Here is a 27122-nt window from a genome sequence, read left to right on the forward strand (position 1 = left end):
TCAGAGCCAAAACCCAGTTTCAAAACCTGGTTATGTAACTGCTTCCCTTCAAGAACCAATGGCATAAGGCAGAATGCCTTGATAGCAAACTGAAGGGTATAACTGTCAACCTCCAGACCCTTGCTTCTGACATGGGAACAAACCAAAAGGGGTTCTCTTGGTTGGTTTCCCGCGCCAAGTAACCTCGGATGGTGGTATTTCAGGTCTACTGATCGAGATTTTCAACTCCGTTGGCTATCGAGCGGGCGGGTGAAGTTTGTGGCCAGCAGGGGAATTGAGGAAAATGTGCAACGCGTCTGCTTGCTACAAAAGGCTTGTGGACGAGGCCTGTGGTGTTTATGCGTGCATGGATTTGATGGAGATGGTTTTTGTGTTTTTACCAAATGGTTTGTAGTTTGATTTGATGACGGAGGGTAGTTGAGTTTAAAGTCGATTGGGGGTTTAGAACTAGACTGAACAGACAATAAATCGTATATAAATAGATTAGATTAGCACCCTTTAATGTTTATTAAGTGTTTGTATCAAACCTAAGTCGTTTACTTTGACCAAAAAAAAAAAAAAAAAACCTAAGACGTTTACTTAGAAGTAAAAAGAATATCACTTGACTGTAGAATCAGTAACCCACGAGATAACATTGGAGATCTCTTTTTCTGTTTCTTGCCATATCAAGAAATTCTAAGATTAAAATCTTGTTTATGTACCAAATTTTCCATAAACAAGGATGTTTGTATGGTCAATCACTATAAAACCAGAATTTGTACCATTTGACAAAATTACAAACATAGAACAGCTATCCCAAGTCTATAACAAAGCAGTACGTGAAATTCGAGTTCAATGAGCGGAGTGGGTAGCGGCGGTTGTCTTCTTGAAATCAATCTTGTCAACCTTAACCTCTCCATCGATGAGTTCGTAGACATAAACAACCACACGAAGACCATCAATGTCCATGAGGACAAAGCTCGGGTTGACATCATAGGTGATGCTGCTATAAGCGCCGCTGGCAGACCCTGGGTTTATAACGACACCTCCTTCATGTTTGTACGCGGTGAACTGATGGGTGTGGCCTGTCACAAGGATATCTACATCCAACTGCCTCTGAAGCATGGCTAGTGAGTCTAGGTCTCCCCATGGAATAACCTACAGAACATCATATCAAGTTACAACTTAATTATCGCCCAGTGAAATATGAAGATATACAAGGAAAGGAAAATCCTTGACACAGATTCTCTCATGACAATCAAATTTAAAAAGAATGCGATATGCCAAACGTAAACACCATCGCAGTACTGTATCTAATTGCCTCATTCCAAATAACCACATGAACTACTTCCGTTCATCACAAAGGTACCAACTGTTTCAGCAACAAAACGAAAATGATATGGTAGCAGTACACCTGTTCCTATTCAAAAGAGGTACCAACTCAAAATCTTTCAGGAGCTAAAGTTCCATTTTTTTCTACTCTTGATGGACTTCTCTAGGTAGAATAAACAGATAAAGTAATGCAATTTATTATTGATCTCTTCGAACGATCACAGAACACCTTTCAAGTATTACTTATTCTTATTTTTTCCTAAACCGCAAGAAAGAGTAATATGCTTCATGCTGAAGGCATTGTGAATCTACAAATAGGAATATGATGAAGTGACATCATAAGCTTAGACAATAACAGGAAAGGTGTCCTGGGTGTAAGGGAATGGTTTCAGCATAAGTATTTGATCCAAATAACCGGAAACGACTTGGTGTACAGAGGACAATAGAAGGAGAAGTAATGATCATCTGCTTGGTGACAGGTCAAATGCAAAGTCTTGAGGTATTAAAACATACATAGTTTTGCTATTCTCAATGACATTGATAGATAAAAATATGTGAAGAGATAAAGGGGAAGCCAACCTGGTGGCCATGGCACAGCCCTAGCTTGAACTGACCGATTGTTAGGGTTTTGGTCTCTGGATACTTTGTCTCTTCATCATACTCACCTCGAGTAATATGCAAGTCGGGACAAAGAGTCTTCAAGTAATCATGAACTTCCTGGAATTATTAGTAGCAAACTATGAGAAGTGGAATAATGTACTACCAAAATAATATGTGACCTTAAGAAACTTATTTCTATGGTAGTAGTGCTACAAGAACTAAAAGTAGATTATTAGCCATTGCATGAGCAGTTACAATACATGAAGACCAAATGAAAGTAATAGATGTTAGAGTAATAACTGGCAAAGTAATAGATGTTAGAGTAAATGTACAAATTAACCAAATGAAAGTTCTATCCAAGAATCTAGCAATAGCAAGAGGCTATATGCAGACATTACCCACTCAAGCAGTCAGTAACAAGAAATTCTTCACGTTCAAAATAAATAAACACACGGGTTGATGCCTATCTCCTATAATCGTATCCGATTGACATTGATTTCTTTAAATTATTCTTAATCCAAAGTCTACAGTGGAACATGCACGTAAGTTCAACAATAACCCACATTCGGAATGCCTTTCCTATATGCAAGATTTTACTTTCGGGCAACCAAACAGAGAAAAACACAGCAAAACTAACCCAAGGATCACTTCGAAATGGGAATTAATCGAAACCCAATAACCAAAATTGAAGGAAATCAATGAGAATCAACAGAAACACACAAAGAAACATACTTTGATACAAAGATTTCCAGTGCAGATGATGTGCTGGATCTTGCCAGGAACAAGCATGGACTTGAATTTTGCAGGCAGATCAGGTGCCCTGTGGGGTATGTGCAAATCCCCCAAGGCCAACACCAACACCATCCTCACTCACTCTCGCCACTAATCAAAACCCACCTACAAAACCTGCCAAAAACCCCAAAAATTAAATATAAAAATTAAAACAAAGCATATGAAATCACGAGTATTCCTATTCGGATGAACTAATTAATCAGTGATTAGCATAAACTAAATACAATTAAATAACTGGGAATAAATTGAATGGGATTCAAGAGAGTTGGGATCGTACCTGAGGAATGATCTTGCAGAAAGCTTACGGCATGGAAATTGTAAAACCTCCTTCGTTGTTTGACGAGCTCTGAAATTCTTTCTTCCTCCTTAAATTTTTGTTTTTTATTTTATTTTTTCTGGAGTACTGTTTTTTTGTCAACGGACTTTTAAAGGGTAACGGCGTCGTTTCGAGTCATAGAGCGGGGAGCCCCGGTCTTTTGGGCCTATGTTTTGAGCTTACATTACAAAAAAAAAAACTCAAATGCCCCACCCAATAAGCATATGAAATGACAAAGATGCCCAACAAGACTGAGGCCCAGGGTTTTTTTTAATTAATTATTATCAATAGAGAGGGAGAAGATTTGAAACTGTTAAAGTTTCGAACCCGGTATGCACGAGTTAAAGTCCAACATTTTATCCACTTGGTTATTAGACCACATATCATATACACAACGGCACTAGTGATAGAGTTTTTGGGTTACAACATTTAGTGGATCAATCATAATTAGGTATTGGATTCATTATCAATATAAATTCGAACTTTAGACTTTTCACTGATAAAAAAAGAATTTGAGACCTCTCACTCATAAGATAAGGGGTTGTTTGAGTCAGGTTGTAATTTGGCCGAGCCAAGTTAATAGTCGACAAACTTGTCATTGTTTGAGCCGACCGAAGTAAGGTAGTAAGGGAAACAGAGATTACCACTAAACCGTAAAATAGTAACCAATAAGTAAATAAGTATCGTTCAACAGTATGATTTGATTTGATTTCCAATTACAATCTCTCATGGCTTTTGCCTCAACTATTTAGGAAATCAATTTTATAAACAAAAACGATTTTTCACCTGTTGGATTGTTAGGTCTTTCGCAGTAAGTCGTAACATTTTGCACAATATTTTGACAATCATATCACAAAACTAATGTTTACGCAATCTTAATCTAAGCCCTTAACGCAATTAACAATATCAGTGTGATGTACGATTTTTAAGTCATTTGATGATAAGAATGGACGAGATTGGATCTGAGAAGGCAACCAAGAGCTAGCCAACTGAGACTTATTAATGCGCTGATCACAATGTTTTTCAATATAATTTGAGGCAAAATGGTCCCTTAAATTGTTATTACTCCTCATTTTAGTTAATGAGATTTAAAATCGATAGAAGTGGTTCTTGAAATTATCCACCATCAATCATTTTGATCATTATGTGAAAAATCCCTTAAATTGATATTACTCCTCTTCGTGGTTTGCACATCATTGACAGAATAGAATTCAACCAAGCTGGTTGTAGAAAAAAAGTAAAATAGAAGAAGAGAGACAAAAAATTAAGAAGGAAAAAAAAAGGGAACTTTAACGAAAAGTTTCTGGTACTGTTCACTTTAACGAAAACTTTACCCTTTATTTTGTCATTATCGTTAAAACTCAAAGTTTTCAAGTCTTTTTCATTAGTTTTCCTTAAAAAAATAAGGAAGAAGAGAGAGCAGCGCGCGGTAGAAAAAATGAAAAAGATAAGAGAGCAGCTCTATTGTTTTTTTGTTCATGGCAAAAAGGGTATTTTGGTAATTCGAGAAAAATGTGAGGTTAGTTTAGGTATGAAATTTTTCATTCCAGTTCTGCCTTACCTTATCCGACCTCCTCCCTTCGGAATTCAATTTCTTGAATATCAGGAATGTGATTCCTAATTTATGGAGGAACCTGCGACACTTTTCATTCCTCATCGAGTAATAAACAATGGGTTCATCAGGAACACATTCTCATTCTCCTTATCTGAACACACCCAATTTAGTCATGCAACACTAAAGAACCCTAATTCTTTTTCTTTCCTTCTTTTGGATGAATGCAGCTCTTTTCCAACTTGAACTATATTATATATACAAGTTTATCTTTTAATGGTACTATTATTGAAGTATATATTAATTAATTAAGTGAAAAGTTTTGATTCGATTTGTATACATAATGATGGAGTATATATAATATTGACTGAAATTTATGATAGACTCAATGTGTAGCTTACTAGTAAAAAAAAAGGTTATAAACGATAATTCTAACCATTATCTGATATGAGAAAATTTTCCATATATGGTACCTAACTCATAAAAAAAGGCATGGTGCCTTGATTTTTTTTCCCTAGGCCCACATGATAAAATATTAAAATCAGATTCATGCTAGAGGATCATATTTCAGAGCAGTTCATGCATTAGAACCGCGCAGTGATGGATATTGATGGCAAAAAAATGTGGTCATTATAAAATATGTAATGTAACATGTAGGGTTTAAATTGCAAAACCACCACGGTTCATGCATTCTAATTTTGTGAGATATTTCAGTTTGATTGAAATATGGGACGACACTTTATATGTTATTATACTATTAAAAAATCACTTGAGAAACTTTTCTTTAATTATGTGTTATGTGACATATCACTATGTATTACAATCACACTAAAAATATCTCTCCCTAATTTTAGCCCCAACACAAGTCCCAATTATCTCATACGGAAAACCAAGCTAGCGTACGTACGTGAAACGCCTGAGCCAAAGTTCATGTGTGGCCAACTGGCCATGGCAACTAATTCTTCCACCTTTGCTGTACTCGTACAGTATGGATTCGTTGTGACCTGTTTGGGACTGAACCTGAGTCGCCGGCGTGATTAACGAACCATAAATCTATATTAATAAAGGATATTTACAAGCTAATAGTACTATCACACCAGCCCGTGATCACCATGAAGAATGCATGGTTGAATTTTCTTTCTTTTGATTTTTTTTTTTTTTTTTTGACCATCATACCATCATGTGGTATAAATATAATATGTTCTATATTGATAAAGGATATTTACAAGCTACAGTACTATCACACCAGCCCATGATCACCATGAAGAATGCATGGTTGAATTAATTTTTTGAATTTTTTTCTTTTGATTTTTTTTTTTTACTATCATACTATCACGTGGTATAATTATTTTATTTATAACTAAAATCATACTCTTAAGTTCATTAGGTATCAACCATATCTTATATAACACATAAATTAATAATATTATATAACCACTTTTGAGTAATTGGTTCGTTATTAGTGAGTAAAATACTGAGCCACTCAACATGCTTATTTTCTAGGGAACTTTAACGAAAAGCATCTGGTACTATTCACTTTAACGAAAAACCACATTTTTACACTAAAAAGTCAATCCTTGTACTATTCACTTTACCTTTTATTTTGTTCTTATCATTAAAACTCAAAGTTTTCAAGCCATTTTCATTAGTTTTCCTTATTTTCTATTGATAACACATAATTTGTTTTGTAAATTTAGTTTAAAAAGGTCTGCCTATCATTAGTCGAAGTATTATAATTGTCATCGAGCAAAAGTTTCTCTCTGACCCAAGAGTCAAAAATTGCGTTGATATACCCTATAATATTGGGATTACATAAGAAGTTAATGTATAATTGTCGTCATCACGAATTCCACGCTTGTGCATACAAAGTCAATACTGTAGCTCTCTCTCTCTCTCTCTCTCTCTCTCTCTCTGAACTACATGGTTATTTTGGTTCCATGAGTATGTATGTATAAACAAGTTATGGATATTGGATCAGGCATGACTGGCCTGAAGATATATGTTATCTAGCTAGCTATGTGCATTACCAGTATATCGTTAGCGGAAGAAAAAGTCAAATGTTGCTTGCTTATCTCAGCTTCTTTGCTTGTTTTCAGAAGTTGCACCCCATGCCATTCTCCAATTAAAGAACGGGCCTTAATTTTACTTTCCAATTTGCATACGTAGTTGCATAACATTTTTCATATACTGGAAGAGTTCAAACTAGGGAAACGATTGTCATCCACATACATGTTTAATTCAGTTTTTTGATTGGGTATAAAGTAAAGGAGAATCAAATGAAATAAATAAACAGATTAGATAAAAGGAGAAAAATGGTGCATAAATCATTTTCCTTCAGAATATATTCCAAACGAATTAGCTTATGTTTGTATCAATTAATTAGTTCGATTCCAAATGCTACTTATTTTTAGCTTAATTGTCGGACGAACGAGAAGCATGCATGCCAAGTAATATCCACATGAACTAAAAGATGAGACTCTAAATAAGAAGACTGATCAAGTCCATTTATTATATCAACTCCATAACACATTACTATAACTTAGCAAAAGGATTCTCTAGACCATCATAGTTTATAAACCTTCTGAACAAAAACCCTAGAACGATAGCTAAGGACCAGATGAGAGAAGAAAAACGATGCCTATTACATAAACTGGTGACGACGATACTCTACTGGTGAATTAATCATAGTGCCCTTAATCAATTCCTTCTACTGCAAAAGTAAGCTCCTGATTACAGCAGCTTGGGCAGTGTCAGTTGTTGCCAATAACTCGGACAGCCGCTCACTTAGATCGTCCACCTCTCTGTGCAAGTTTCTAATGTAGTTGCACGTTTCTTGTAGCACTGTGGATGCTGAAACCTGTGTGCATATGTAAATGACTTTGATTAGCATGATATATCACATTCTTTTGACTTGAATTAGCACTGTAAAGTATAGGTTAACTCATTTCAACTTCCAATGCCAAAATTTGTTAGAAAATTTTACTAAGAAAATAAATTTCCCGGATATATATATATATGAAACGATCTCACACTCAAATCTCTACCTTTTTCTTTTGTTAAACGAGAGGGTTTCAAACCATGGACCTAACATATTCTTATCCATCATTCTGCACAGTTAACCTCTCCACTAGGATACCGCCAATAGCTTGCAGTAAATGTTCTACTTTATCTCTTGATCAAATAGTAAGATAAGGACATAACTAAAATATTATAGCGGCTACAGGACCCCAGTAAATGCAAACTTGATGCATTACCATCATTATTTGTTTTACCATTTTTGCTTTTCTTTGGATCTAGAGCAAGGAAAACCCCAGAAGTTTCTTCGATTATATTATTTTTCCGCTTTCGATAGTGATCTCATATGCAAGAGAAGCCAAAACCTAAGAGAAAACAAAGGATGAAAAATATTCATAAATAATGAAAAAGATAGATATGTCTATATACCTTGTCAGAACGTCTACTATTGCGAATCTCAGGAAGAAGCTGTTGCAACTTGGAAACAAGATCATTAATCTGATCGTCGGAGATTCTTGAGCCACCTGATTGCCTAGATCTTGACCTTCGGCTAGACATAGCTAGGTGTGTGAATTGGTAATATTAAAGGTGTATGTGAAATGTAAAATACTTAAAGATCGAGCAGAAAACTGATGTTAACTCAAGGGGACAAATGGGAAGGAATTTATATGGGTCAGAAAGTGTGGCAAGAGAACCAGTGTTGAAGACAAGTTATGGAGCTATGTTTCTGGTATTTTAGAGAGAGAGAGAGAGAGAGAGAGAGAGAGAGAGAGAGAGAGAGAGAGCAAAAATAGAAGCTGTTGGATGTTAGGTAATGTTGAAGACAATTGCATGAGAGAAAGGGGTGGGCTAAGTCTGTATTTATATAGGGTTTTGGAGAGGAGAGAGAAAGAGAAAATCAACTCATCAAGTTGCTAGAGATACGCCATAATTAATGTCCCTGCATCTTGTGTTTTGCAAATTTTGGATCTCTCAAGTGAACTTCGTTTCACGTCTTCATGTATGACTGTCTGTGAGAAATAAATTTAAAAAAGAGAGAGCTAGAGATGTATGTATTGTAATCTGTAAATACAAGAATTTCAAGAGAATTGAAAAAGTTAGGGTGGCACTTTAAAAAAGTTATTGTACACTTCAATTTTTTTTTTTATATTTAGAAAAAATATATATACAGTTATATATAAAAAAATATAAAATAAAATTTTTTTGATGTGCCATTAACATCTCCTTAAAGTTAAATATGACTTAATTGTATAGCTACATTGCTATTTACAAGGAAACTTTTTATGATAAAACATCTTCCTTATAGTGTTGTATAATTTTCAAAATTTTAGTTGAAAAATAATATCAGTACGACTAACATTTGTCTTCGCGAAATCTAGTTATATATAAAAAAAATCCAATATTATGATATTTTATTTGTTTAATTAGTATGTGAATAATAGAAAATGTAAAGAAAGAAAAATAAGTGTGCTGGATCAATGTTGTGTCTTGTGTGTATATTGTGCAATGTGTGTGTGAGATTGAGGAACAGCCAAAAGTAGGGCTACGTGATGAACGGTCTTAAGTGTTGACCAGTCAAAGTGATGAACAAACCAACCATGTTCAAGCCAGATGACATGGCGCCATGTGTCATCACTGAACCTAACTGTTACACCGACCCTGACTCCTGGGCATTGCGATTCATGACTTCATTATATGCTATATATGCTAATTGCAAGTCATATTGTATGATAAAGTTTGTGGTGAGATCACTATACACACTATGATCCTAGCTAGTTGATGCAAGAATATTGCCAAGTTAAACAACCAATTTTGTTCCTACTACACTGTTTCGAGTTTTGAGCTATTGATATATTTTTTTCAGCTAATGTTAGGGAGATCACCTATTTAAACTGTAATTTGAAAATCATATGATGTGGTTGTTGATAAATGAATTATTACTTAAGTGTTGATTAATGTGCATATTTTTTATTGGTGACACATCGCATAATTTGCAAATTTGATCTAAAAATTTGATTTACCTGCATTGCACTATTTAAGATGGATTGATCTTTGCTATCGTGCCTCTTCCTTGTACAAGTTAATGATGCGGGAGTGCCTATTATGAGTTTGCTCCCATCGAGTACAAAGGTTTGAATCATTGAACTTTTCCGTATTGGTAGTTCGTTTTTTATTTTTTATTTTTTATTTTTTATTTTTTCAAGAGTGTTGGAGATCGGTTGTTTAAGGAGTGTTTCTCTACACTCATACTTTCGAGTTCGAAATTCCTTTCTTAGGATCGCTTATATGAAAATAGAAAAACTTGCCCATGCACATGCAACAATTAACTCTGAAGCACATTGATACATAGATATAGATATATATATATATATATATATATATATATATATATATATATATATAGTATCCAATTTGATTTTGATGATCTTGATGATGGCATTGCTCTTCTGGTGATGCACAAGCGCACTTGCTGTGGAATCTTAATTTTAATATACTAATCATAAATAGTACATTCATAACCAAACAAATAATATATTATATATATGGATGCAGAAATATAATCACACTTAGTGATCGAGAATAAAGATCTAGCAAATTTGTAGTAGTTTTGATCAATATTTATAGAGATGTATATATATAGACAAACTGAACATGATTTCCCCAAACACGTGCTTGTGATGATCCAGTCCAATTAATATAGTTGTAAGGCTACTGGAAAGTTGACCAATTAAGTATGCATAAATTTTTAGGAAAACTAATGAAAAGGGCTTGAAAACTTTGAGTTTTAATGATAAGGACAAAATAAATGGTAAAATGAATAGTATCAGGATTGACATTTTAGTGTAAAAATGTGGTTTTTCGTTAAAGTGAATAGTACCGGGAGCTTTTCGTTAAAGTTCACTAAATTTTTTTGTAAACAAAGCAATTAAATTTATAAATATACCTGGAAGGTCCTGAAAAATCTCTAAACTTAAACAAATGTTCATAACAATTACTTCCTGCAGGGTCAATATATATATTATCCACTTGCAACATAGTATTAGTATGTAGAACAGAAGCACCAAAAATATCCCCAGCATGTATAGTGGTCCCCAATATATACATTTTTAGCTATAAGCCTTTCATTATTTGCTTTGCTTGCATGAGATTTATGATTTGACGATAACCCTAGAGAAATAAGTTACGAGTTTAACTTATCTAAAAAGGAGATTTGAGAGTCGGACTTATAGCCGCTTTTAGTAAATTAACAATCAATATTTATGAGTGACTTCTTTTCATGATTTTTTACGAGTTAATGTTCATGTTACATTGCAAAAGTTAGTAAAGAAAACTCCAAATAATGCCTTTCATTATTTGTTTGTTTGAATAAGACCTAAATCTTAAACCCTAATTTGAGGTGCAAAGACGAAAAGTTTAGCTAACCCTAGAAGAATAAGATATAAGATTAGAACTTCACTATAAAAGAAGAAGAACAAGAGTTTAACTTTTCGCTATTCGTAGCAACAAGTCCTGAAATTTATTAAAACCAATGCAAATTAACATTCGACTTTCATACGAGTTTAAATAATTAGACGCTAAAGAAGTTTTATTGCCATGTGATGTGAGTCCAGCAAACAAACTCCTGAAGTATCTAAAAACGGGACACGACAAAATGGAAAACAAATGTACATACATCAGCACACAGAAAGAAACAAGCAGCAATGATCGATGCAGCTGCTTGATTAGATGATTAAAGTTTAGGTGGATGTTAATAATATATGCTTGGTGGGAATTTAAACAAGTGACCAGTGATGAGAAGACCTAGGGCTCAGCGTGCATCTCGCAGGCACATGACCTTGAGATCCAATGGACAGCGAGGACTGTGCTCGAACCTCATTTCTTAATTAATTAATCATAATTGTTTATGTTAGGACTTCCAAACCCTAGTGATTCCAATTTCCAGTGGGCTGCTGTTTTCAGATTGTGTTTATATACAGTTCAGTCTGAGACTCCAAGAAAGATATAGTGATACTCTTTAGTCTCTTAGCATATGCTTTGTAGTTTGGAGTCAGTACTATCTCCTTATATTATAATTTAAGCACATTATCTGCTAGCTCATGTAGATGTACTTTTTCATGTCTTAATTATTATTATGGTTAGTATTTATTTGTCAAAAGATACGGAAATGAAACAACACAGAACTTCATGTGCAAAAATAATCATTTTTAACTATTTGAGCTTCAAGTTTCTTAAATGTTACTTATTTAATTGAGATAGATATATATTAATTCATCAAAGTCCCACTCTCCAATTAAGTCGGTGAAGGGTAGGCTTAATTAAACTATTTTTAAGCCTAGGTGAGTTTGATTGAGCTTTAACAGACAGTCCAAGTTAACTGATTAACTTACCAACCAGATGGGTTTCAGGATAATTAATTCAGAAATTAGTAGTTTAGTACGTGTGATTAGCGATGCACATTCTTTCACATCTATATATGTTAAGCAAATAATTAGCTATATGTCCGTCTATATATATACCTCATCCGACAACTAGCACTAAAACCATCATAATTCATGAAATATATACTATAAATTAACGTCTATATAGTGGTAAAATTCTATAAAGAAATAATTTTCGTGTAGTCATAAAAATTACGGTTCCAATTAAGACCAACTATTAAAATAAACTTCACATTGTAATAAGTTATAAATTTTTTAGGTTTCATTTTAAGAAACTTGCCTCCACATAGTAATAATTATTAAAGTAAAAAAATATGCATTATTGTTACAGCAAAAAATTTAGAATAAATAAAATATTTTAGAGATTAATCTCTATTTTCAATGTTTCATATTGAAAATTATTGTAAAATAAAAAAATCATGAAAATGTGCATGTTTCGTTGTGTGGTTATTTGTATCCATACAAAGGATAATTATAAGTAAAAAAAACTATATTCTTTTTAACTACACCTCCATATAGTTATAAATTTGGTTTGGTCCAAACATTATTGTAAGATCTCACATCGTCTAGGGGAGTGATCCTTATATGTATATTCTCATCCCTACCTAGCACGAGGCCTTTTGGGAGCTCACTGACTTCGGGTTCCATGGGAACTCCGAAGTTAAGCGAGTAGCGCGCGAGAGTAATCCCATGATGGGTGACCCACTGGGAAGTTCTCGGGTGAGTTCCTATAAACAAAACTGTGAGAGCGTAGTCGGGACCCAAATCAGACAATATCGTGCTACCGTGATGGAGCGGGCTCGGGATGTGGTGGACCCCGGGCCTGGATGCGACAATTATGACTATATAGAGATTTTATTGTAGCATCTCTGGCGGATTCTCTAAACGAGCTTCTAGCTAAAATTAGGGAGAAATAAAAATAAAAATAAAAATCATCTCCAATTCCACTCCTTATCCAACTTTAGCTAACGATAATTGGAAGAGATCCATGGTATATCAGGCCCTTTAAAGTGAATGATCCCTATTTTTATAAAAAACAAATGGAGATTAGTTGTTGAGATCCAACTTTAGCATCTCCGACGGTTTGGATCATTGAAGTTCAATGTGGTGTTGACCCCACAACTAATCCCCATTTTATGAAAAATGGGGATCCCTTTCCTTAAAGAATCTGTATACACACACACACACACACTTATAGGAGGCCTTGAAGGGAATAAATCTTCATTTTTATAAATATATAAATAAAAATAAATAAAAAAACACAAAGATTAGTTGCAAGGCTCACTCCACATCGAACTTTAACGTTCTAAACAGCCTATTTTTCAAGTTACACCTCATCGATCATCCTTACAAAATATTAGCCAAATCGAAAATATTTGAATCTTCTAATTGAGTTCAGATAAATTGAAGACCACTTAATTCTCTAAGAAACATTGAAATTTCATTGTTATAATTAAATAGGCACATAGTTCTGGATTGAATTAAACTTTTTGTAAGGATATTAATCGAGACGTACAAAATAGATGGTGTAGATCGTTGAAGTTCAACTTAGAGTGGATCCTACAACTAGTTCCCTTTTTTATTTAAAAAAAGATGGAGATCCATTTCCTCAAAAGGCATGTACACATATGTAAAATACATCATGGACATCTTTTAGTGAAGAGACCTCTTAAGGACAATACTTATATCCACTCTATGGGTACTGCTTGCTCACTCACTTATAATTAACGTATTTTCACTCTACAATAAACTATTTAATTTAGAGCCCGTTTAGTCATCAATGTGTGCATAACAAATCGACAGTTTTGGTATCTTCCTTCAAATAATAAAAATACATTAATTATGAGTAGATGAACAAGTATGTATACCCATAAGTGGACACGAATATCTTCCTTCAAACTATATGTTTTTTTTTTATGAAACGATAGATTTTGTTAGACCAGTCACCGACATGGTTTGAACCCACGTCATTATGCAAGAGCTCAACTCCTTTCCACCACTATGGTAAATGACCACCTACTTCAAATTATATGTTTTATATTTGGCATTGTTTGGTCTTTTTAATTTGAATTGTGTATTACCAATTAACGGGTTCTCCAACATATTGTCGAGGTTAATATATGAATAAATTAAGGATAAAGCTTAACCCAATATAGTAAAACAAAGATTAAAGTCAAACTAACAATGTCAAAACAAGCTAGTAGAGGTACTATAATAACTTGTTTAGTTATAAGAATGACAACTTCTAATTCCCCACATCCAGCCATGAATTTTAATACAAAAAAGGGGGGGTTCAGATCTGGGGAAGGATGAGGAGGTGAGTATTTGGGCCCGAGATCGAGGGAGAAAATAGAGCAGAGAGAAGGTGGCAGAGTATGGCAGTTGTGGTTTCGGTTGGGTTTGGCTGATGGTAGTGGAGTTTTGGTTCAGGTAAGGTTGGGGTTTTGATCGGGGAGAGGAGGAGAAACAGAGGGAGTAAAAAAAATCATGGTTTCTTTTAATAATTTTTCACTTTTTTTGTGTTTACTAACATATAGATATTAAAATTATTTTAATTTCTGACTTATCTACATTATTAATATAGAATAAATAAAAGAGAATCTTAACGAAACATTTCTGGTATCGTTTACTTTTAACGTTAAAGATATTTTTACTCTAAAAAGTCACTCATGCTACTATTCAATTACAACACATTTTTATCATTTTGATTAAAACTTTGAGTTTTCAAGTCATTTTCATTAGTGTTTCTTAAATAAAAAAGGTGTGTCCCACACTACTATATATAAGTAATGCTAGACAGATTAAATTTGTAAACAAAATTTACAAACTAAATGAAGTGTCACTAATAGAAAATGAGTACGTTTATTAGCACTTAAGTAATAATCCAATTATCAACTTCCATATCATTTAATTTAAAAAATTTTGTCTACAAATTTAGTCTCACTAGCATTATTCTTAATATACACTTAAAAGTCATGAGTTAAATTAAATGAGTTGGTCACATTGTTCATTCAATCTCTCCCAATTCTTGAGTAATGCAACCTAATATAAAACTTGCTCATGACGCCTATAATAAATACATCTTCTTTGTGATATAACTTCATTAATTAGAACAATTGCAAACTAATACATGGATTTTACTTGATGCATGGTAATATCTGGAAATATTGTTAAACTTAAAGCACAATACTGATCGATGATTACTGTTAATTTTGTCGTTAAAAAGCAATTGCACGTCTAGAACTTAATTAAAAGAGTCATCTTCTCTTCTTTCCATGCATCGAGGGAATAAAACAATGATTTAGTACTATTAATATTCACAATCAAGATGATGGGATATACACTATTTTGTTAATTTAGAATGACACCGACTCAACCGTCCAAGTGAGTTTAATTAAGGTCTAATTGAAGCTACACACTTGTTGGTGTTTCAATTTGTTTACAATTTGTATCAAAATCCTTCTAGGGTTTTGCACAAGGAAATGGCCAGAATAAACTACTGGTTTTATAAAAAATTAATAAAATCATAAAGAAACAAGGCTATTTTTCTATCCTTTAGTATTTATTAGGAGTTGGTATTTGGTCAACTGAGTTTACATGCTTTAAACAACTTAAGGTCTTACTTAAACTATATTTTGTAAGCCACATTATATGATAGTTGATGATTGTATTACTGATTTACTTTATTAAAGAATGTATTCAACTATCATTCACCACATTATATGATCTACAAAATATATTTAAAGTATGGTCATCTTAGCATTTTTCTTTTATCGGTTTGAGTAGGTTTTAGGTGAATCTTATGCACTATTTTCCTTATCTTAGCGCATTTCAGTTGGGATTGTATATGAAAATATAGAACATATGCATTGTTAGTTGATTGGAAAAATCTTCAACAAGCAATTTAAAAAATAAAATAAAATATTATCTTAATTAACCAGATAATGTGAATAAAATGTGTAAATTACATTTATTCCATTGAGGCAAAAAACAGATTAGTTTACATCTCCCATAAATATAATGAGATGAGAAAATATCAGTTGAAATGCTTGCTTTCTAATATATAATTTGAATCTTACGTACTCTTAATATGAACCACCATGTGATAGAACATTGAACCATATATATCAGTACCATGGTGATAAAGCTAACGGTGTCGATTAGTAAACCCTAGCTAGGTAGCAGTATATATATACATATGCGATAGGCAGAGGATCTGCAACTAAATTGACCCCTCCGCTTGTTTAACGTGAGTTTATAGCAACTTGCAATTCTAATATTTGCATGTTGACAACATACTTACTTTCTGATAGATCGACCAACGTGATCGGTGGCTCTCATGAATCGAGTCTATATTCTAATTGATATGCTTTTCCTGGGTTTGTGAGAACACCTACCTTCTGGAATGACTCGTATGTGGAAACATGTATGTAGAAAGTGTGTCTTGTATGATCCTTTCCTTTCAATGCAGGGAAAAGGTGGAGCAAAATTTAAGAAATCCCCACTATGATTTAATTAAAACGAAATCCAACAAAAAGTGGGCATTGTGAATTTGTGATCACTAATATATACGTAGTGCCCACTTTAATTTTTATACTTAATTAATGTAGCAATACACTTAATTCGACACTAACGACTTGTCTCAATCAGCTCCTTAAAGTAATCTCATAATTTGAATTGTTTATATTTTAGGTCACCATTCATAAATTATTTTTGTAAAATTCACTCAAACTCATGTAATTTTAAGTACTTCAGTTATTATTGTGAACATTTCATTGTTTATTGACAACACTTCATTTGTCTATTTATCATGTCACAGTTAGATAATTTAAATGACTTTTGATTCAATGAATTTTTGTAGGATCCAATGACCTTTGATGGAAAACCCAAAAAAATGATTAAATTAGATTATGAGAAATATTATATAGCGGGCCAAGACGAGTGGTTAGCTAAGTATTAGCTCACTAACCGGTCAGCAATATTCCTGAGGATACAAATCAATCACTTTGAAGGCCAACACAAAGAGATAATTTAAAAAAAAAAAAAAAGCACTTAAATTGGTTCAGTCATCTAACCATGTCTGCATAAATAGATGAAAACAATAAAATGCTCTTAACAGTAATCCAATAGCTAATTAATTTCTCATCTAGGGTGGACTTTGGAAGGATGATATTTGATTGAGATTATAAAACAGACTCAATCTAATTAGCATCATGTTAAACCGTATATACACAGTGTGTGTATATTATATATATATTCTCTGATCTCTCTATAGAGTCATGTTTATATTGTTTCACTTTGGGCTTCACTTGGAGATTTGCAGATGATTTAGGGCCAGCATCTTGGTTAACCTTTTCCTAAGTAGAGGCCAATTATAAAACTACATTACTTCATAGGATGCCACAATTTTGGGCTTAACCTGGGTCTGATTTGGGCCTGCTGCCTCCATCCCACTAAATAAACAAAGCATATGAAGATGACTTTTTTTTTGTTTTTTTGAAAAAAATATACAAAGAGTATACTTTTAATACTTAATTGTATATTGAGTCAACACTTTTAAACATTACAATGAGAGACAAAAGTAAATACATGTGAAATATGACATCATTATCTTTTTTTTTCTCTAGAGTGTAAATTACAAAATTACCCTTACAGTAGAAAAGTTTTTTTTTCACACTTTTATCTCTTCATCTATTGCTCTGTGCCAGGTGGTGTCCCCTACCAATAGAAATTTAACATCTAAATCTTCTTTTATCCCTTTTTAATCAAATAAATTCTTAAAAGCTGAAAGTTCAATAGTCAAACAAAAACTAAAGGATGTGAACTTCCTCACCAAGCGCTTCAGTAACTTGTTTTCGAATTCCATCATATTTCCTATTCGACTTCGAATTCAATCTTGTTTGCCCAGCACTCGCCCTCCACTTTTGAATCGAAAACGTAGTCTAAAAAGAGAGGAAAAAAACCAACGGAGGTGAAATTCTAAATCACAAAGCATGTCGCGCCCAAACCCGATTATCTCTCTCTCTCTCTCATGTTTTCATTTTCTGGGCGTTGATAAATTTTGTGATGATTTATGAATAAGTGAAAAAATTTACATAATGAGTAATTGGTAATGACGGTAAGAGTTGACGGTAGAAGTACAACTCCGTTAAATTAATTTGTTTTCCGTTGACGATTCATCATCTCAATTTTTAAGAATTAAAGATATAAAGGAATATGTATATGTCAAATTTCAATTGGTGGGAACACCACTTGGCTTTTATGTTGGGAACCCCAAAAATTTTCTCCACAGTGAGCTCATGTTTTTGTCTTCGGATGAATCAATATTGATATTATCGATAAATGGTTTTGGTTTGGGGTACTATTCAGGTAATAAGCATTGCTAAGAGATCCAATAAATGGTGTGGGTTTATAGTCACAATTTTAAAGAAACTTTGGTTGAACTGATTATACAAAAGTGGTCGAAGAAGAGTTGAACTAATTTTGCAAAAATGGTCGAGGACATGTTAAATTGATTTTGCAAAAATGGTTGAGACTTATTGAACTGATTCTGCAAAAATTGTCGATGACGAGTCTAACTGATTTTGCAAAAATGGTCGAGGACGGGTTGAAGTGATTCTGCAATAATTGTAGAAGACGAGTTGAATTGATTCTACAAAAATGGTCGAGGACGAGTTGAACTAATTCTGCAAAATGGTGGGTTTAATTGATTATGCAAAAATGGCCGAGAACTGATTCTGCAAAAAATGTCGAGAATGGGTGGAACTGATTTTGCAAAAATGGTCGAAGACGGGTTGAATTGATTTTGCAAAAATGGTGATGGACGGGTTGAACTGATTATGCGAAAAAGGTGTGTTGAATTGATTATGGAAAAATGGTCAATGACTGATGAAACTGATTCTGCAAAAAAAAAAAAAGTCGATGATCAGTTAAATTGATTTTGCAAAAATGGTCAAAGACGGGTTGAACCGATTCTACAAAAATGGTCGAAGACTGATTAAACTGATTCTGCAGAAATAGTCGAGGATATGTTGAGCTAATGGTACATATTAATTTTGTTAGAGTTGTGTGGGTTGGGTTCTATAACAGCCCTAAAGCCTTAGGGGTATGACTGGTATTTTAAAACATTGTTTTCATGTTTTTGGGCTGGGCTTTAGTTGGTTTTATTTTTTTGTCTCTCTCCTTAACATGTTTAAAAACTAGTGGAGTTCCTTGAAATATAGTGAAATTTTTTATCGCTATATATAAAGCTCCTCTTTTTCAATTTTAATTTGAGCATATTCCTAAATGCAGTGCTAACCATATTATTACTCAATATCACTCTGCACTAGTGCATAATTTTAACTCAGGGAAAGGTATGATCCACATATGCTTAATCTCATAATCCAAGGCAGCTTCTGTTTCGTGGAACTAATAGTCTAATACATGCGATATAGTTTATATGACGGAGCACAAAGTTAAAAGAGTTACGAGCGTAATTCCTTGAAAAATAAAATTTTGAAATCCACCAGTTTTGAGAAAACCCTGAAGGTTAATACATGCAATATAGTTCTTATATTTAAATAGTTTCTACAACACAACACGAAGTTAAAAGAGTTACAAGCATAGTTCCTTGAAAAATAAAATTTTGAAATTCACCAGTTTTGAGAAAAATTCTTAAGAATTTGTTTGATTAATGATTGAAATATGACAATACAATGGAAGCCAACGACATAAATAACGCAATCAAAACAACATTAATTGGACGGCAAACAAAAAATTTGACTTTTAATATAGAGTTTAAAAAGGAGTTTTGAAAACCTAAACAATCATTTTTGTCCTTAAACACGATGGTGAGACTAGAATATTTATGCTGCTTTTTATGCTTTTTACGTTGTCATAACGAATTCAATATTTCTGAATATTAATTCTTCTTTTTTAGAATTTGAAACATTTTATTTTTTATATTTTTCTTCATCGGAATTGACCCATGTTTTGTCATACATCATTCTTGAAGTTACATTTTCTCTCTTATTGGGGATCTTCTAGTGATCTTTTGATGTTTGCATGTGGTTATTGATTCCTAACTGATTGAAAATCCAACTTATTCCCAATTATTGATTCCTAACTGACTAGGTAGGATGCCTGAATACTAGAGTCAAGCTGCCTATACAAGATGCTCAGCTCTGCAACTAATGGGACTGCAACAAATATGTGTCTATACTTTATTTCTAGGGTTTTCTTGAAGAGCATTACTGTATATATATGCCCATATATGATTTCGTAAAGTTATAAAGTAAAATACATATGTCATTTTCATAGCAATTATCCTTTTAACATCAAATTATTTGATTTGATGCAACGAAGAAATTATTGAAGCCATTGTAATTAATTTCATATTCTTCCAGCACTAGTTGTATCAAGGGAGACCACATAGCATCCGATGCAGTTTCTGACATTTTGAAAGGTTCTTTTGTTGATGTGGCCTAACCTGCAGTGTCTAAATTGAAACCCTACTCCAATAGCATTGTCACTGAAATGAAACCCTAGCAGAAAAAAGGAGGGCCTAACTTCGGCTTTCATTATAGGCAGCACACATTGCAATTCGAATTTGGTAAACATCAAGCGTGAACTTCTGATCAACTGTAACTCGACTAAATATCTACGCGAATTTAGACATATGTGACGTTGTTATGGATACACTAAAAGTTAGATACAATGAAAAAATTATCCTTTAATTATGTGGGACAAATAGTGAGTTGGAAAATTTTAAACTTGACTTAGTCCTCAACAAGAAATCTTGCCTTTGGGATCATTTGACCTTTCAGGCTTTCTTGAGTTGTCTTCCATTTGCAAAGACTTGTATCCTTGATTTGACTTTGACCTTATATAAACAAATTTATCTTTGTTTTAAAAATTAAACACAATAAAACAATAATAATAACAAGGGGTGTGATATCCACACATCCAATTTTACTTCTCACACACCCTTTTAATTTTCGGCCGTCGGATCGGATGAATTGAAGAAGATCAACAGACATAAATTAACAAGGGGTGTGTGGGAAGTAATTTAGGGTGTGTGGATAGCGCACCCCTAATAACAATAACAAAAACAAACTAACAAAACAAAACACAAAAGAGTAAACGCTGAATTTGTTATATGAGTATGTATGAAGCATTACATATATACATGCAAGAATTTAATTTAGAGGTCCAATATTCCACTATTTTGAATGGTACTACCACTTAACTTAGGGCAACAGACAAAACTGCAGAGAATCATATTGATAAATTGTGATAAATTTAAGATTCCAATAATTTGTGTTAGTGAGAGGGGAGAGAGAGAGACGAGATATTTTATATTATTTTATTATTCAATCATTTTTCTTTATCAGTGATTTGGTCCATTATCTCTTCAGATTGGCCTAAATAAACTAATGTTATCCACCACGGATGGTTCAGTGATTAGAGTAAATTCATCTCATATTTCACATAGCTCGTTCTGAGTTTAATTATTGATGTTGGTGAATTACATAATAGTGGCCAATGAGAGACTGATATGACTCTATAATTCTTTTCAGCTTCTGAAATGTTGAACTGCCATAACTTCATCACCAACTACTCCTCTACAAATAAAGCAATGTCATTATCATGAAAAATAATGCTATATGTACTATAATGCAGGTTTTAACTGAAAAGCCAATCATAACCTTCATTGCTTTAGACTAATTATTCCAAGTCTTCTTTTCTCATCTTTTTGTTTTCCAGTACGTACTCATGAATATAACTATGCACAGGCCCGCAGGCTAGGGTTTGTTAATTAGTGAGAGTTATAAACAGAGATTGCTTCTATGCCTTTCGCACAGGATTAAAGACAAGTACGAATGTTACATTTATGCGTATGCTTTTGTGTCTTTGTTCCTTGCAGTACACTGCTCTCATTTGCAGTACAACTAGTGCAAACAATTTTGTTAATTACTTTTGGGCACGGATGACATGATGATGTGGTCGTGTGAGTGCTCTCCAAGAAAGCCTCTTTACAAATAAGTTACTAAAAACTTCAATTTTAGTATATTTACACAAATACTTTTCGTCATGTCACTATAGTTGGACTAGCAACAACTATGTATCGAATATACTAGACCATAGTATTAAGTGATGATTTTTTGCCCTTGTTAACAAATAAAAAATGATATGTGTAGGGGACTACACTAGTTAATTTGGACCGACCCTGAGAATTTGAGAGCCCTAAGCGAGTCTTTTAAGTGGAGCTTAGAATTCTTTGTCCCCCGACCCTTTGTATATTGATATGTATAAAAAAGAATTCGCTAAATACATAAAAAAAATCTATTTCTACATTAAATATCATTAAAAATAATATCAAAAGAAGAAGGATATACAAACATTACTTAATTATGATACGTCTCGCGTTTTTAGATGCAAATCTACTAATTAAGTTTTTTCAACCAATTCTTTTTCAATTGGTATAATAGTTGACCCATTAATCAATCTTTCTACATAGTTGATCAAAAATAAGATTTGATCAACTTTAATTTTGAAAAACTTCTTTCTGCTGAAACAACTGTAACATGTATAGTTAACAAAATTCTGTAAGCAACCTACTTCGTCTACCCTTAGGGTCGACCTTGTAATTAAGTACTCAATAAAACTTGTAGCTTAAATAGTCAAGAGTGTTTTTTAGAAGAAAGAGCGGTTATGTGTTCCAATCCCATTTATTTTTGTTGTTCACAATCTTTCCTTTTTATTAACAAAGGTAATTCCGTTAATTAGAAGAAAACAATCCTCTATAAAAACAAAACTTTTATATGGATAGTATAAAGAATTAAACAGAATTAGTAATCTTTCAATAACAAAGATACACCGTAGGTTCAATTACTTTACAAACGATTATATTTTTAAGTTAATCAGGTATACAGTAGCTATCTATTTTTTTTTAAAGAAAAATTTGACCTAATTCGGTTATTATATCATTCCATATATATATATATATATATAATTATTCTTTATAGTATTACTTAATTTCTTTTTTTATTAGTGAAAATACAGACATAATAAGGAGAAAGCAAGCCGCATTCAAAGCCCAAATTATCAAACAATAACCTATTTCCATACGGCACATTTTGAATTCGATTTATTACGTTGGTGAATCACACGATTGTGGTTGTTGAAAGCTAAAAAGCCTCTTTTCAACCTCCAAAAAAATGAACTCCCGTAACAAAACCACTAGCTGAATCCTTTTTTAAAAAAAAAGAAAAACAATAATCTATATGCTGTTGGAAGTGGATAATAATGTACGATTGTCACAAAGACCAAATAATATCTTATGATCTATATATATAAAAGAAAACTAATGAAAATAACTTGAAAACTTTGAGTTTTAACGATAAAGACAAAATAAACGGTAAAGTAAATAGTACCATTATTGATTTTTTAGTATAAAAATATGATTTTTCATTAAAGTAAAAAGTACTTGATGCTTTTCATTAAAATTCCTTATATATAATACTATATGCAACGAAGATACTTTCGCGATAAATTTATGTAAAACAATTGAACGGGCAAGAAGGCGCACCCAAAGTCGAAACTGCCAAACAAATATTTGCTGTTTTGGAAGTAGATAATATAATTTCCATAGCAAGCATCTCCAGTCTTTTGACATATCGAAGTTAGCTAGCCTCACGAGAAATAACAAAAACATGTTTCTCTCAATCTTACTATTTTGTGAGAATTAAGAGAAATAAAATTTTTCATGATTCTCTGTCATTACCTTCCCTTGAACAAAATATGTAAGTTGGCATTAATATTTTTCATTCTACGTTCATTAAAATTTGTGAGTTGTCCAAATCAAATCAATTCTAAAAATCAAACGAGTCTTAGAGTAGTAATATTTGCCCCGCACGTGAATATAAGTGGACTCTTAAACATAATGATTCATATAACTACTAAGGAAGGAGAATTATACAGTAATTGTAATGTATTAATTACTTTGTTTCTAAAATATTGAGCGGGGCAACGTGCCCCCTCCGGACTGTATGTGCCTATGCGCCTGTAAATATAAATGCTGCAGTATCTGCGTTTGAGTTAGTTTCACAACAAATAACATATATACATACGATGAAACGGGAAAAAAATAAATACTTTGCATGCATGTTACGTAAAACAATTACTGAAGCTAACTTTTAACAAAATATTATACTAAAAGTTTTTACTATATATTATGAAGCATTCATAGCTTTGAAGTTGATTTTCACACTGTTATACTAATATTTTTGACAGAACACATCAGAGCTACACTGATGATAATTATTCTGAACATTATTAATCTAAAGCGGTACTGATGAAGCATTTAGAGTTCCAAAAGTTGATCATCTAAGCACAGACAAATTCAAGTATTTTGGTGATCGGGGTATTTCGAAATTCTGAGTTTATGAGAAATTCGAGTATTTCGTTTTTCTTGCATGGCGTTGAAATAATATTTTTTCCTTTAAAAAAAAATGTAACCGATGCTCATCCGTAAGGAACCCATACTCATTCAAAACCAAATCCCAACAAAACCTCCATAATTATGATGATATCTGCAAATTAAAACAAAACGATGCAATCAATAAAAACGAGGGATGCATGCATAAAGGAAAGAAGAAATCCAGAAAAAGAGCTTAAAAATCATACCCAACAACAACAACAAAGTCTTATCTTACTAAGTGGGGTCTGTTATATGAATCGTACAATGTTACTGCGCTTGGTTTTGTGTCAAGTCTTTTGTTAGATCCATATACTTTAAGTCTTTTTTAGAGTCTCTTTTCAAGTCTTTCTGAGTCTTTCTCTACCTCTTTGACCCTAAGCCTATGTCTCGCACTTGCATTTTCTAACCAAAGTATCTGTAGGTCTTCGTTCACATGTCCAAACTACCTTAACTGATTTTCTCTCATCTTATCTTCATTACGGATACTCCAATTTTATCTCGGATATCCTCATTCCTAATCATGTCTTTTCTCGTGTGTCCACATATCAAATGAAACATTCTCATCTCCGTTGCACTCATTTTGTGTATGGAGGGATTGAAACGAAATGTGTATAGTACGAGATTTGTATGTATATGTGGGTGAGATTGAAATAAAATTTGTTTGTTGACCGTATAACTCTGATTTGGAAGTGGATTTTCTGTGCAAAGTATACCAGTGTGACACCATATGATGCTGGAATGAGATTTTTTTTTTTTTTTAATCAACGCTTAATTTTTTTAAGATATCCTTTTTTTTTAACAAATAATTAAACACAATTAATTTATCATATAACTACTAATTTACTATAAGGAAGAAGGAGAATTATACAATAATTGTAATGTATTAGTAATTTTTTATTGCAAGTAATATTCGACACTAATTTACACTGAAGAGATTGAGAATTTAAATCAAAATATAGTAGGTTGAAGAGGAAGACTCTAACCATTAAGGAATTCACCACTTGCATGTAATGTATTATTCTGTTTCTTAATATCGAGCAGGGACATATGCCCCCTCCAGACTGTATGTGCCTCAACCCTAATTTTTGGTGTGGTATCTGCAACTGAGTTACCTTCACAAGAAATAAACATACAAATAATTGGAAAAAAAAAAAAAAAAACCTTTGCATGCATGTTACGTAAAACAGTTATTGAAGCTAACTTTAACACGATACTATACTACACGTTTTTACTTTATACTCAATGACCATACGAGTGACGTATGTTGAATGTATATTAATTCTTTGATGAAGCATTCATAGTTTCAAAGTTGATTGTAACTGTCATACTAACGTTTCTTACAAAACACAATAGAATCACACTGATGAACTATTATAAACCTCGATATTCTGCGCCAGCATTGAAGAAGTATTCAAAGTTCCAAAAGTTAATCATTTTAGCACAAACTACACCAGATGTTTCCCTTGAATACTTTTTCATTACCGCGAACCATTTTGATCATTAATAATTAATACTTGGTGATCGTGCTAATTTAGAATTGAGAATTTCGTGAGGATTGAAATTCGAGTATTTCGTCTTTCTTGCATAGCATGGAAATTATCTTTTTTTTTCTTTTTCAGAAAATGTAATCGATGCTCATCCGTAAGGAATCCAAACTCATTCAAAATCAAATCCAAACAAAACCTCCATAACTATGATGATATCTGCACAAAAAAAACGAAGGAAGCAAAAAAATCGAGGGATTCATTCAAAAACGGAAAGCAGAAATCCAGAAAAAGAACTTAATTAAAAAAATTAATTTCACAAAAAACCATCACTTCTAATCACAGAGAAATTTTTTAGTGTGTCGAGAACAACCTGTTGCACAAATTGTCAAAATATAAGTAGTTGAAATTTTTTTCCTTAGCTATCCAACCACTTAATATTATAACACTCAGTGTATTAGACCGTGTTCCAAATTCACTGAAAAATCTCTCTCTACTCACAATAGCGGAGCCAGGAATTATTTGGTGGGTGGGCTAAACTAAAATTATTACTAGGAGATCAAATGGTTAAATATTTTTGTTACTTACGTAAAGTTACACAATGACAAACCTGAAAGCAATAATTTAAAGTAAGAAATTTAACTATGAATAAAGCAAGTTTCAACTAGATTTAACAAAGACAACATTTGAAGTTGCAACTTATAGTAGAAAGAAACATACATCATCAATCTTGTCATAACAACTTAACAAATAAAAGAAAAAGTACCTATTCAAGTTGTGCCCTTCGATCCTTAATGGAATTGAAATCTTTTGTTATTTCTTATGAATCAATCTTTTCAGCAAGCTCTTTTTCAATGTACACAACCATTGACTCTACTAGAAATTCACTCTCTATCTTGTTGCAACGTCTTGTTTTAATAAGATTCATTGCTGAATAAGCTCGTTCAGTAGTTTCTGTAGAAACAGGAAGAGTCAATACAAGTCGAATTAACCTATCAATCAAATAGTACCTTTCAGACCTCTTTGTTTCAACTAATCCCCGACATAATTCAAAAGTAGTAGACATTTTTTGAAAGACAGGATGATGCGGTACGTCTGATTCGTAGATTTTCAACTCACATCTCAACGTATGTAGCCTTTTTTTTGTGAA

General features: G+C 32.8%; 2 protein-coding genes across 2 annotated transcripts; both read right to left on the minus strand.

Annotated features, from left to right (window-relative positions):
• Positions 1-629: 629 nt before the first annotated feature.
• On the minus strand, positions 630-3109 carry LOC126627348 (vacuolar protein sorting-associated protein 29). Its single transcript, XM_050296814.1, has 4 exons — positions 2981-3109; positions 2644-2817; positions 1891-2028; positions 630-1137 (listed from the first exon to the last, which is right to left on the minus strand). Exons 2-4 carry the CDS (start codon positions 2773-2775, stop codon positions 832-834), a joined length of 576 nt encoding a protein of 191 aa, XP_050152771.1. The 5' UTR covers positions 2776-2817; positions 2981-3109; the 3' UTR covers positions 630-831.
• Positions 3110-7050: 3941 nt separating this feature from the next.
• LOC126626837 (transcription factor PRE3-like) lies at positions 7051-8425 on the minus strand. Its single transcript, XM_050296241.1, has 2 exons — positions 8016-8425; positions 7051-7428 (listed from the first exon to the last, which is right to left on the minus strand). The coding sequence occupies exons 1-2, from the start codon at positions 8142-8144 to the stop codon at positions 7279-7281; spliced, it is 279 nt and encodes a 92-aa protein (XP_050152198.1). The 5' UTR covers positions 8145-8425; the 3' UTR covers positions 7051-7278.
• Positions 8426-27122: the final 18697 nt, after the last annotated feature.

This window comes from Malus sylvestris, chromosome 6 (assembly GCF_916048215.2).
Source record: "Malus sylvestris chromosome 6, drMalSylv7.2, whole genome shotgun sequence".
In the NCBI taxonomy this organism is placed as follows: domain Eukaryota; kingdom Viridiplantae; phylum Streptophyta; class Magnoliopsida; order Rosales; family Rosaceae; genus Malus; species Malus sylvestris.

Excerpts from the sequence above, each read along its gene's own strand:
- LOC126627348 (XM_050296814.1), bottom strand. The coding sequence starts at position 2,775 with ATGGTGTTGGTGTTGGCCTTGGGGGATTTGCACATACCCCACAGGGCA. Across the intron at positions 2,029-2,643 it reads CTGGAAATCTTTGTATCAAA|GAAGTTCATGATTACTTGAA; the intron begins GTATGTTTCTTT and ends TAATAATTCCAG. Across the intron at positions 1,138-1,890 it reads GGCTGTGCCATGGCCACCAG|GTTATTCCATGGGGAGACCT; the intron begins GTTGGCTTCCCC and ends GATGTTCTGTAG.
- LOC126626837 (XM_050296241.1), bottom strand. The coding sequence starts at position 8,144 with ATGTCTAGCCGAAGGTCAAGATCTAGGCAATCAGGTGGCTCAAGAATC. Across the intron at positions 7,429-8,015 it reads ATAGTAGACGTTCTGACAAG|GTTTCAGCATCCACAGTGCT; the intron begins GTATATAGACAT and ends ATATGCACACAG.